General features: G+C 40.4%; 1 protein-coding gene across 1 annotated transcript; it reads left to right on the top strand.

Moving 5' to 3' along the window:
• Positions 1-4,847: 4,847 nt before the first annotated feature.
• LOC6561801 (cell division cycle 7-related protein kinase) lies at positions 4,848-7,199 on the top strand. The gene has a single exon (XM_001988477.3). It carries the CDS (start codon positions 5,016-5,018, stop codon positions 7,077-7,079), a length of 2,064 nt encoding a protein of 687 aa, XP_001988513.2. The 5' UTR covers positions 4,848-5,015; the 3' UTR covers positions 7,080-7,199.
• Positions 7,200-12,183: the final 4,984 nt, after the last annotated feature.

Here is a 12,183-nt window from a genome sequence, read left to right as displayed (position 1 = left end):
GCTCAAGTTGATTGGTTGGTCATTTTCACAAATAAATTGTGGGAAAGGAAAGAAGAAATCCAAAGCTTAAAGTTCAAGAACCTATATTCTGCATAAGAAATATAAACAAATACAATTTGATTGACATTTTCAAACTATTTTGAAGCAATCTCAAAGAAAAATGTCTCAGTTTCTCATAATTCGATTGCATATTGCCTTTTTATGCAGGTATTTTAATATTTTCTCAGTTCTCCAACATTATTTACATTTTACTATAATTTTCAAAAAACAATTTGACCGCATTTTAAACTGCTTTACAAGCTAACTAAGCCAAGAGGGAATACACAGTACAAATCCCCTACAAATCCAATCAAACCGGAAGGCAGACTAATTTAATAAGCCACCAAATGTTTACAAATGAAGCTATAAAGAATTTCCGTACTTAAGCTCTAAAGGACACAACGTGGGATATTCCACTATCTTGGCGGTTAGTTGAGCAGGGCTTCCCCTCCATCTCCTACACGCTTCACCAACAACTCCCTGTGCGCAATTCCAATTCGAGCGGCCAAAATTAGGTAGAAGGAAACTTTTTACCTGGTCGCGACTGTGGCAACTTCGATGAGTGCCTTTCCTTTGGCGAGGCGGCATCCATTAGATTCACAACTCAACTCGACTTTAGTTTCATTTGCGGTTAATTTCGTAGTCCTTACTCTCGCTAGTGCTGCTGCTGCTGCTGTCCTTTTATCCGAGTCCTTGCCGCTAACTGTCGCAAGTGAGCAGCGAAGCAGTGTTGCGTGGCAATCGAAGTGCAGCCTCCTTGCTGGCTGAATTGGTTTGGCTTAGTGCAGCTTGCTGTCCTTGTGCTACTTGCGTTGTTGTTATTGTTGGTGTTGTTGTTGGTTGTCCTTGTCTGAGTTTGGCTGCTTTTATTCGCCTAATATCCGCTGCACACCCGCAGCCTGGGGCGCTAATTGACGCCGCTTAGGGTCACCCGAAAAATCTATAAACATGAAACTCGCACAGCCACTAAATTGAGTCCTTGTTCCCCTCATCTCCCTCTCTCTCTCTCTCGCTCTCTATCTGCCTCTCTTTGTCTGTTCATCATCCACTCGTTTTATGTGTGCGTCCTTAAGCATAATAAATCTGTTTATCTCTGTGTGCTTAATGGCTGCCGTTGTCCTTTGGCCCGCTTAAAAGTTGCTGCCTGTCTTACCTGGCAAAGCGATAAAAAGTTTACTAGCGCCTTTTGATGCTCGTTATACCCTTCAAGAGGCTACTATCATTTTGTCGTGAACTTTGCCACGCACTAAAGCTGATATTGTTATTGGATGTTAAAGGGCATGCTTAAGTCGATATAGCCTTGTTCCTTGTTTCTATGCAAGCTAGTTCATCAGCTGTTAAGCTTATTAAGCTTATAAGCGAACTATTTTATTATGTATTTACTCTATTAGTTCCCAATGGAAAAATTCATACTTTTTGCGAAATAATTAATCTATTATTTAAAGCTAAAAGAAAACAGTTTATTTAACAATCGTATTTTTATTTTACAAAAATCTTAAAATACTCTGTCGTCCATTGCTAGGGTATTAAGTCTGCGTTGACCTTTAAATAAAATCATCATTGTTGCTTATTTTGTTTTTTATTTTTTGAAATTTGCCCATGAAATTTGTGTGTTATTTGTTGAGATTATGCTGGACAGTTAATTTTTTGTTGTGGGCAATGAAACTGAGTCGTGAGCGCAAAATGAAAAGCGAGCACAAAGCGAATTTGGATCCTGAATAGTTGCCGAACATAGTTCGTCATGTGTAAATATGCGTTGAGGCTTTAACACCAGAAGGACATCAAATGAACAGGCAAGCAAGGAAGCTAGCAAAGCAACATCGCGTGACTACCTTATCCGTACATCCTGCATTGAATCCAATCTGCGGCTGAGGCACCGGACACCGCAACCAACTCCCAAGTTGTGCACGCTCCCGGAACGGGAAACGAAACCGCAAAATGGCAAAACAATCAACATGCAACGAATCGAGTGTTGGCAAACATCCTATGCGTGTATGTATGTGTGTGCGTATGTGTACTGCAGGCAGGACATGAGTAAAGAGAACAAAAATAAGCATGAGGTGGCAATTTGCTTGGATTGACAGCCAAATGCCACTCGTAGCTCGTCCTGTTGCCAAAGCGAAGACTCCGCTTGGCTGGTCACATTGAGGAATGTGGCCAGGAATTGGTCAAATGATGTTTCAAAGAGCATTTACAATCGGCTTAAATGTGCTGGCGGAGTGTTTTGGCCTTGATGAACTGCACTCCCAATATTTTATGTATACTCCAAAATATATTCTGATTTTATAAATACTTGTTAACAGTTTTAATATTATTTTGATTGGATCAAGTATGATAGCAAGAAATATTGAAAAAATAGCAAATTCAAACTCGTTTCTCAGATTTTCTTGGCATGAACTTTTAAAGTATTTTTTAATTTATTTTAAGTGCAACAATTTCACTTGTAGAATGTCTTTGTTTTTAAGTGCATCGATTTCAATTATAGATTTAATTTAGACATTTTTCTTCAAGTGTAGGCATATATATGTGTTAGATTTCTTGAACTTATTAAAGCCTTTAAGCATAAATAGAAACAGAAACAAAACAAACTTAGCCCATTGCCCATTTTTCGCCAACACTCCGCACTGCCCCGCCACAACTTCCGCTTATTTGGCAGGCCCAAAATGCTCACGAGCTTGGCTAATTCGTTTTGTACTTAATTGTATTTCTAGTTTCTCAATTTGGGGCGTCGAGCTGAGCGTCTGCTGTACAAATCCAATTCACAATTGGCTAAAACTTTGTGTTTACTACTTCGCGCGTCTACTTTGTTGTATGGAGCAGCAAGAGGAGAAGCAACCGGAAGAGGATGAGATGCCAAGTAAATTTGGTCCGAATACTTTGATAAAGTTTGCTTTTTGCCCGCAACGAGGGCAGCAAGCTGGCAAAAGTCGGCATCAAGTGCTCTCCGGTATTGTGTTCCATGGCCTCTTGGCGTCCAGCCAAGTCAAACCGGCAATTGTTCTTTGAGTTGAAGTTAGTGGACACTTGAAGACAGTTAAACTAGGCAGCAAATATGAGATCGTAACTTGTCTAGTTTTACCAATTTGTAGTCAAATTTCGAGAGCTGCCAACTCGCCTGAAATCGCCAGCAATTAGCACTCGGCAAGCTTTCAACTTTCATAATAATAGGCGTATTGAATTCCCATTAAAATGAAAATCAAGTGCTTGATTTATCGAAATTTAATAATGTTGCCAGACTGTTGCTATTTCGAAATATAACTGTGAGTTTTGAACGGTGCAAGGGAGTGGATGGTGGCAGCTTAGAGTTTCGGAGTGGCAACTTTGTCTAACCCACTGTCAAACATTTTGAGAACTTTTATTGAAACGATATTTTAATATATTCATCGAACAAACTTGGCCAGGGAGAATATTAAACGACAGTCGAGTGTGCACGACTAACAGATACCCAGTAATTGGCATTATATACACAAGTTAAACGAGTTCAATAATTCCTTCTTGCTTCCTTTTCCCAGACGCCTAAACGATGGAAATTTGGTATATAAATAAATCCTATATCCATTGTCCGATATTCGTCTTGAGCATAAGGATTACACCTGATGATGTTTATGTGCCAGAAATAAAACTGATGTTGGGAGATAAGTCTATACAAGATATATGATATTATCTATCCTCAACATATACTCGAAAATTATTGGAGTTTGAATAGAATTTATCAGTATAAAATGGTTTCATCTAACACCCATTCTACCCTATATTAAATGGAAACGAGGTATTCCAAAATAATCAACGACTCTGAAGAGAACTAATAATAGAGGCAATATATTGGCGGACCAGAACTTTGGATCGGTGGGCGTGGCAGTCCAATGGCAGCTGTTGCCGCTGAAACGCTGAAAACTTTGAGCATCAAGTGAAAAACAAGTGGACAGGCGAGGCAGCTGATGTTGACACAAAGTCCTCGGACAAGGGGGTACACGTGGAAAGGGAGCCTGGATGGGGTGCTGGCAATTCAGACAATTTAAGTGTCGACTGTGTAACGGTAAATTGCATGCACAAAAGTTGACACTAGATGGCGCCAGTTGCACAACACAAACTAGCATCAGCTGCCGCTTTTCTCGTTTAGCCCATTTGCTGCCGCTTTTCCCCAAGTGCGTATGAGTACGTGTGTGTGTGTGTGTGTGTGTGTGTGTACATGCGTGTTGTTGTGACAATATATGAGGGGAGCGGGGTTTGGCTGAGGTTCGCTGCGATGATAAAGGATGACACAGAGCTTCACAGAGATGTCCAGATACGAGCAGAAAGCAAAGCAAAGCGAGTTGTGAGGTAGAAACGTATATGAAATATATGAATGCAAATAAACTTAGACAACATGTGTGTCTGTGTGTGTGTGTGTTTGTGTGTGCTACTTTCAACACATCATCGGAATAACTTTGTGGTTTTGATTTGCCCAGTCAGTGGCTTGAAGTGCATGTCAGACTGTTGATGGGGATGAGAAATGCGAAAGTGGCTGCAACACTTGATTTTACTCAATTTGATTTATTTATTTGCATGGTATGTGGTTCACATAATTCATAACACCTAATTGATGGATACAATGATCGGTCTTAAATGGCTAATTGATGAACGCTTGCAATGCGCAAATGAAATTGGAACAAAATGTAGTTAAAGTTTAGCTGCCTCTTTTATTTTACTGTCAAAATCAGATATTTTTGTACTTTGCTGCTAAATAGTCTTGTTTGATTAAAAAATAAAAACATTTTCTCTCTAGCCAAAACAAAATTACACACACAAATTCTGTACGAAATTATTGTTGTTGTTTTGGTTTTTTTATTGGGGTAAGCGCCAAACTAATTTCAGCGCCTTACTCAAAAAAACACTCCACAAGAAGAAAAATTCAAAAACCGCAAATCGTTTCTTTCTGCTTCTTCTGTGTTCCGCCAAACTGTGAATGGAATTAGCTAATTTTTGCAAAGTTTTAAATGGATAAAATGGACAACAACTTGCAACAGCAGCAGCAGCAGCAGCAGCAGCAGCAGCAACAACAACAGCAGCCACAGCAAAAAACACATCCTTTATTTTGCAATCAAAATCTACAGGCCAAGCTAGCAGCAATCGAGGCTAAATTAAAGCAGGGCTCAAATTCCAATATGACAATAACAACAACATCAACTCAAACCAATGCGAATAAGAAATCGAGTCAACAATTTAGCAACAACAGTCGCAACAAGGAGACAGCTGCAGCAACTGGCAGCAGCAGGCAACAGGATCGTTGCAATATGGGTGTTATCGGACGCTATTGCGTGCCACACAACAGCCAACAACAGATGGCGCAACCACATGGAACTGTGCTGCCACTGCTGACGCAGGTGCAACGTGTCAACAACGATTTGAGCGATAAGCTCACACGCATGGCTCGCCGCAATACGATTAAATTCAGGGAGTTTGCAGCGCTACAGGTGCAGGATAAAAATGCCGAAGCGCTGCTAGATCTACACAATTGCATACCGGAGATATCGCAGATATTCGATATGCATTGTCGCATTGGCAGCGGCACCTTCAGCACCGTTCTCCTCGGCACCTTGAAACGGGAACGTCAACTGCCCGAGGTGCAGCGACGTCGTTTCGCCATCAAACATCACAATCCCACAAATCATCCGGAGCGCATTTTGCGTGAATTGGAGTGCATGTTTCGGATGGGCGGTGATCATAATGTTATCGGCATCAATTGTTGCATACGCTACAATGAGAATGTGGCATTTGTAATGCCATTTATGTCGCACGATCGTTATCACGACATCTTTCGCAATCTGAGTCTGTTCGAGGTCAAGGACTATTTGCGCAACTTATTGATTGCCCTGCAGCATGTGCACAAATTCAATGTCATCCATCGGGATGTGAAGCCGAGTAATATTTTGTATAATCGTCGCACCGGCAAATTTTTGCTCTGTGATTTTGGACTTGCTCAGCGTTTGGCAGAGGATGGCCGTTTAATACAGCCATCGGATTTGAGTGGCGCCGCTGCCTTGTTGCATGACATTGATGCGGCACAGCAGCAACTGATGCAGCGGCACGACGGCAACAGTCTGCAGGCGGAGAATGAGGCGGCGGCGCTTCGCAAGCGTGCCGTCGGCGGTGGCACCACAGCTTTTGGGGAAACCAGCAGCAGCAGCACCACCACCATCGCAAACAGCAATCATCAGCAACTGCTCACCGAACCGACGAAAAAAGAGCTGGCCACACAAAAGGCAGACACGCAACGGCTGATCAACAGATTGCGTTCCACGAATGCGAATGTGGATCAAAACAATTATGTGATCTCAACGAATACCAGTCGCAAGGAGATGCATGCTTCGAGAGCGGGCACACCTGGATATCGACCACCGGAAGTCCTGCTACGCTATCCCCATCAAACAACTGCTGTCGATGTTTGGGCAGCCGGCGTTATAATGCTTTCCATGCTGTCCACAATGCATCCGTTCTTCAAGGCGCCCTCGGATTGTGCGGCCCTCTCGGAGATCATGAATCTCTTTGGCGATCTGGAGGTGCGTAAGGCAGCCTTTATGCTGGATCGCCTCGTGTTGATTACCCAGAAAGTGGCTGCTTTGGATTTGCGTCGGGTTTGCATGCGCTTGCGATATGCCCAGCACTTTGTCTCACCGGAAATGCAGCGACGTCATCGACGTGCCGATGGCAATACGGAGATGTGTCGACAATGCGAACAGGCAACGTTCAATTGCATCTGCAAGCATAGCAGTCATCAGCTGGAGACGTACGATGGATTGGATATGTTTCCCGCACACGCATACGATCTGCTTGGCCGGCTGCTCGAAGTGAATCCACAGAAGCGGATCACTGCTGAGGAGGCGCTCAAGCATCCGTTCTTTGGCGACCATCATCGCATCGTCTCGGGCATTCCGTTGAGCCAACAGATACGTTCGAGGGAAGCCATGCAGACCAATTGTCTATCGAGGACTCTCACTTCCTATGCTTCCCAGCCCAATACCGATGCGGCGTCTACAACGCTCGGTTGTTGCCAATTGTAGTCGTGTCCTCCATATGCAATAATGATTTCCTCAAGTCGAGACGTTTCACGAAATTGGATATGTTCCAAAATGAATCCCAAATTTTTGCATCAGCATTAAATAAACAGTTCTTTGATGTTTTGTTCTTTTTAACACTTTCAAATTTCTACAGTTCTCCTTATGAATGATGATGAATAATAACAATTTATTGACTTAATATAATATTTAGTGAGCACATTAAAGTCTGTTATTTTTTGAAACCATAAGAAAACATAGCTTTTAAAAGGGTATTTTTCGTTAACTTTTCAGCTTACCTGCATTTCTTGCTCGTTTTCATTTGTCTTGCTCAAAGTTTTCACCTATCCCATTGAATCAGCATTTATCATATTTTCTGACAATCATTTCAAATATTTTACTAGCATCCATTTTGTCCCAATTGATTTCCGTACAGCTCCCTTCTCAATATTTTTTTTCGCTGCGCTATCAATTTGCATTTATTGACAGGAAATATTCTTCGTTTTTTACATAATGTATTTGTTTTGAAGGCAAAAGAGAAATGGCATCGTCAAATTATTATGGTATTTCCATTTGGACTATTTGTTTGCTGTCGCATCTTATAGACAGTTTTAAGAAATCTGCAATATTTATATATAATATATATTTCTAATGTTATTAATATGCTATTGTATTATTAAATATAATATTAAATTGAATTAAATACGAAGTAATTCATTATGTTTCCAATTTGCAAGCGCTTGAAAGTATGCAGCATTAATTTACATGGAAGGTGAACGGGAAAATACAAAATAATCATTGCATACTTTAGAGCAGCTGTTTAACAGACTACAATTTAACATCGCTGCTAAAATTCAGATATGCTTGATATGCTGCCCGCATCCAGCGGGTTAACATTATGTGACTTGACATGTTCTGTTCGTGTTCAGCATAGTCTTTACATTTTGTTGCAACATGTTGTGTCAGCTTAATGCCGTACAAATGAAATAACCACCGTCCCAAATATCGTTCGCAAGGATTTTCACACACACAGAGAGAAAGAGAAATACAAGCAGTGGAAAGGCTTTTAGCGGCTCGTTGGGGGGCTTAGTCTCAGTTACCATTTCATATGGCATCAGTTGAAACTTTAGCTTCAACATCAGCTTCCACATTCGCTTCGCAGCATCTGTGCAAACTGAACTCCTCTTTGACTCCCCGTGGTGTCGTAAACATTTCGCACACCCTCTCCGTCTGTCCATCCGTCCGTACGTCCGCCCGTACGCAAAAGCCGCGTGCGCAGCTCACCGGACACAATGAGGCTTATCGTGCGGCGAGTCGAGTAAGTAACAAAAAACGATTGCCCCGTTATGTGGTATCCACTCTGTGTCTCTCTCTCTATCCTCGCCTCTCTGCACCATTCCTTTATCCTTTTTGGCAGTGGTATAATGGACAGCGACACCATCGCGGCGCCGCTTTATGGCACATGATAGATTAGTCTGGCCTCAGGTGTGACTGTGTGTGTTTGTGTGCATGTGTGTGAGTGTGTGTTGTGTGTGTGCATGTATGTGTGTGTTTGTGTGGCTTACTCCGACCTCTGTCTATGGCCATGTTCTTGTTTTTCTTTTTTTTTCGTTTTAGTTTTTGTGGCTTTTGGCTGACACTCCCAAACACTTGTGCAGATAACAGTAATTAAGTAATTAGTGAGAGGCCCTCGAGTGTAGGCAACACTTTAAGCTGCTTTCGGCTTAAAGCTCCACTCTTTTTAGGTCGTGTGCTTCTACTATTTAATGTAGTTTATGGAAATGAAATGAAATGAAATATATGCTGAGTATTTATTTTATTCAATTGATTTATGGAATAATAATTAATAATTAACGAATAATTCGAATTAAAATTAATATTTCCCAAGAGAAAAATATGCTGCAATGTTAAAAAATGCATATTAAAAATATGCATTCGTAATGCTAATTTCATTAGCCACCTCATCAACTATTTGTGCAGTTTATATTCAAAGCCATCGACTTTAGCAGCCTTATTGAACTATTTCTTGGTGGTGTATTTTGCAATGCTTAAGCAGCGCTTGAAAGCCTTTCAGCAACATTGTTTGCGTTTTTGCCTAATATTGTCAAAAGTTGGTTACGGTGCAGTCCAGTGCAAAGTTCTGACCCCAAGAGTATCGCTGAACTGTTGACTGCTGTCAAACTATTCATCTATCTGCCTGTCGCTTGGACTGACCTCCTCCCTCGAACTGTCCTTCAATCAGTCCGTCTCTGTCTCTGTCTGTGTGTATGGCTGTGTGTCTGTCTGTCTGTCTTTCGCTGTCATTTTGTTTGTTTGCTCGCTTGTCGCGCTTTGTTTGCCATTCGCATGCGGTGCCACGCTAAAGCAAGTTAATGCGTCATCGTTATCTCTGAACGCTCATCATCAACATCGGGCAGCGCAGCATCCGCAGTAACCAGCCAACCAAACCATCAACAACTAGAAAGATTGTTCCACTCGAGAGTGATCGACTCGGTGTTACTCTGCACTTAGCTCGGAATTGCCAAAAATAAAAGCAGTGTTTAAGACACAAATATTAAATAAAATAAATTAATATGTCTGCGAAGTTATTAAAGAAAATGTTATATTATGGCAAACTGAAGTTTCGAAATCAGTTTCGGTATTTTTAATGCACTAAACAATTTGTAATTTACTTCAATATATATTCTATTTCCAAAATAATCTTCAAAATAAACAACTTTAAAATTAAAACTATGCTCATCTCCAATAGAAATAGAATACGCAGAATATTATAATAAGTATAATTTATGTAATGATCTGAAATCGAATACATTATAATTCTTATGTATGAATTATATTTATAAGAAAAATCAACTTAGCTTTTAACGTAAAGTATCTAAAATGGCTGTATTTCTTACAAGACTAAGATTTTAGCGCATATCCTTATTTTTCAGATGACTCAATTAATTTCTCTTTAGATAACTATCTTTAGAGGACAGAAAAGTGAAATATTGTTATATAAGTTATTGGAAAAATGGATTAAACTAGTTCTAAAGAGCGTATATTATATACTCTTTAGCCTAATTGTATGGTTTATAGGGTATACCAAGCATCATCCATATCCACATCGATGATAATGATGATGATGATGTTGATGATGTTGATGCTTATGATGATGTTGCTATTGCAGATGATGATTCTGCTGCCAGCAGCAGCTGCTGACAACGTTGTTGGTGTCGGTCCAGTAAATGAAGAATGATGGACCAGCCAAGCACATGCACACACACACACACACACCACCCACACACACCAGCCACCCACCGTTGACTGTACTGGCTATATGTTTAGGTATGCACATATGTGTGTGTGTGTGAGAGTGTGTGTGTGTGACAATGTGACGGGCGAATATTTTGTCATCTTCAACGGAAGGCACTGTTGCAGCAAATGAGATTTATGCGACTTTTGTCTATTGCTAAAGCTGGGAAAGGTGTCGTTGTCCTTCTTGTTGTCCTTTTGTTGCTGCTGTTGTTGTTGTTGTTGTTGTTGTTGTTACGATTGCAATGCAGTCGCTTCTTGAACTTGAACGTTAATTGGAAAATGTTAGCAATTTCCTCGTCTTCCACATGTCGCGTTCTTTGTTGTGGCCAATCGTGAAATTTGCTGTTGAAAATATGGATTTATGTCAGCAGCAAACACCAGCAACAATACCCCCAAACAGCGGCAACAACAACAGCAGCAGCAGCAGCAGCGGCAGCAACAAGAAGCATTGTCATGCTGGGCAACATTGCAGTCATTTTTCGCGCTTTTCCTGCATCGTTGTTGTCGACATTGTCAGCTGCGAGCTGCTCGCAATGCATCACTGATTATGAAAAGCTGGCTAAAAGCTGGACCCATGATATATTGCTTTTGTTGTCGCTGCTGTTGTTGGTGCTCCTATTTTTTTTTTCTGTTTTTTTTTTGTGGTATCATTGCCGCTGCTGGGAGGCGCTTTAATTGCCATCGTCATCATCACCATCAACAGCAACAGCAACTGCAACAACAACAGCAGCAGCATCATTCACATCATCATATGAGAGCACGTGAGAGCCAAGGCGACGATGATGAAGTTTTATGCTTTGCCACCTGCAACACAACACAGCACAACACACAGACACACACACACACATGAGCAACAAGGGCGCGGGCTGCAGATTTAGTGGATGACTGTTGTTGAAAGCAACACCAACAACAGCAGCAGCGCCATCAGCAACAGCACCAGCAGTTGCAATGAAATGGAAACGTTGCCGATTTGTTGTTCTTTTTTTTATTCCCTGTATCCATTAAATTTTGGTAAAATGGGTACCATGATTTGGTACAGCTAAAGCACTTATATATTATTGTTTAACATAAAGATTAAAAGCTGCAATTGTAAAATATATAAGCAGAATAAATGTACTTTTTTTATTTGTAAATATTGATTTCACCAGCAAGTAGTAAATATTGATTTCAGACAACTATTTTAATTAGCATATCTTGAAAATTAAGAGACCTACTTCAAAAAATAGAATATTGATTTATTATGAATGACTTTACAGCCATATATAGGATATCTGTCAGTCGACAACAACAACACTCTTCCTTATTTTATACTTGCTTTTTTTTGACTCTGTTGTGTTGAAGCAACTGCACACGAAAACAACTACCAACAACAACAACAAAAAGCGCAACAGCAGCAACAACAATTCTTGATAAACCCTGCTTAAATGGCAAGAAAGTGTTGGTTGCCTCGTGTTGAATAGAGGAATTACTTTCTGGGTTTGTAAAGTAAACACGCAGTGAAAAGCTTTTTGCTGATAGCCCTTGTATAGCTAAAGTTCGCAATATTTCAAGATGTGGGACAACTTTTCAGCACGTGCTAAAAGGTAATAATAATAAGGTGAACACACGCATCTGAGACTTAAAAAGTCAATACGAACTCTGGACAAAAATATATGTGTAGAACCGCTAAGTGTGTGCTCCTTTTATGTTAAAATATTTGTTATTTTGTCACCAGCTTATAAAATAAAATTATCATTTTAATTCTATATACATTTTACTACTGTAAACGTGATATAAACATATATATATAAAGATGAATTCTAATTCCTTCCAC

The sequence above is a fragment of the Drosophila grimshawi genome, unplaced genomic scaffold, assembly GCF_018153295.1.
Source record: "Drosophila grimshawi isolate 15287-2541.00 unplaced genomic scaffold, ASM1815329v1 contig_1377, whole genome shotgun sequence".
Lineage (NCBI taxonomy): Eukaryota > Metazoa > Arthropoda > Insecta > Diptera > Drosophilidae > Drosophila > Drosophila grimshawi.
The sequence above is the reverse complement of the archived record's forward strand: the minus strand, read 5'-3'. Positions and strand labels throughout refer to the sequence as shown.

Excerpts from the sequence above, each read along its gene's own strand:
- LOC6561801 (XM_001988477.3), top strand. The coding sequence starts at position 5,016 with ATGGATAAAATGGACAACAACTTGCAACAGCAGCAGCAGCAGCAGCAG.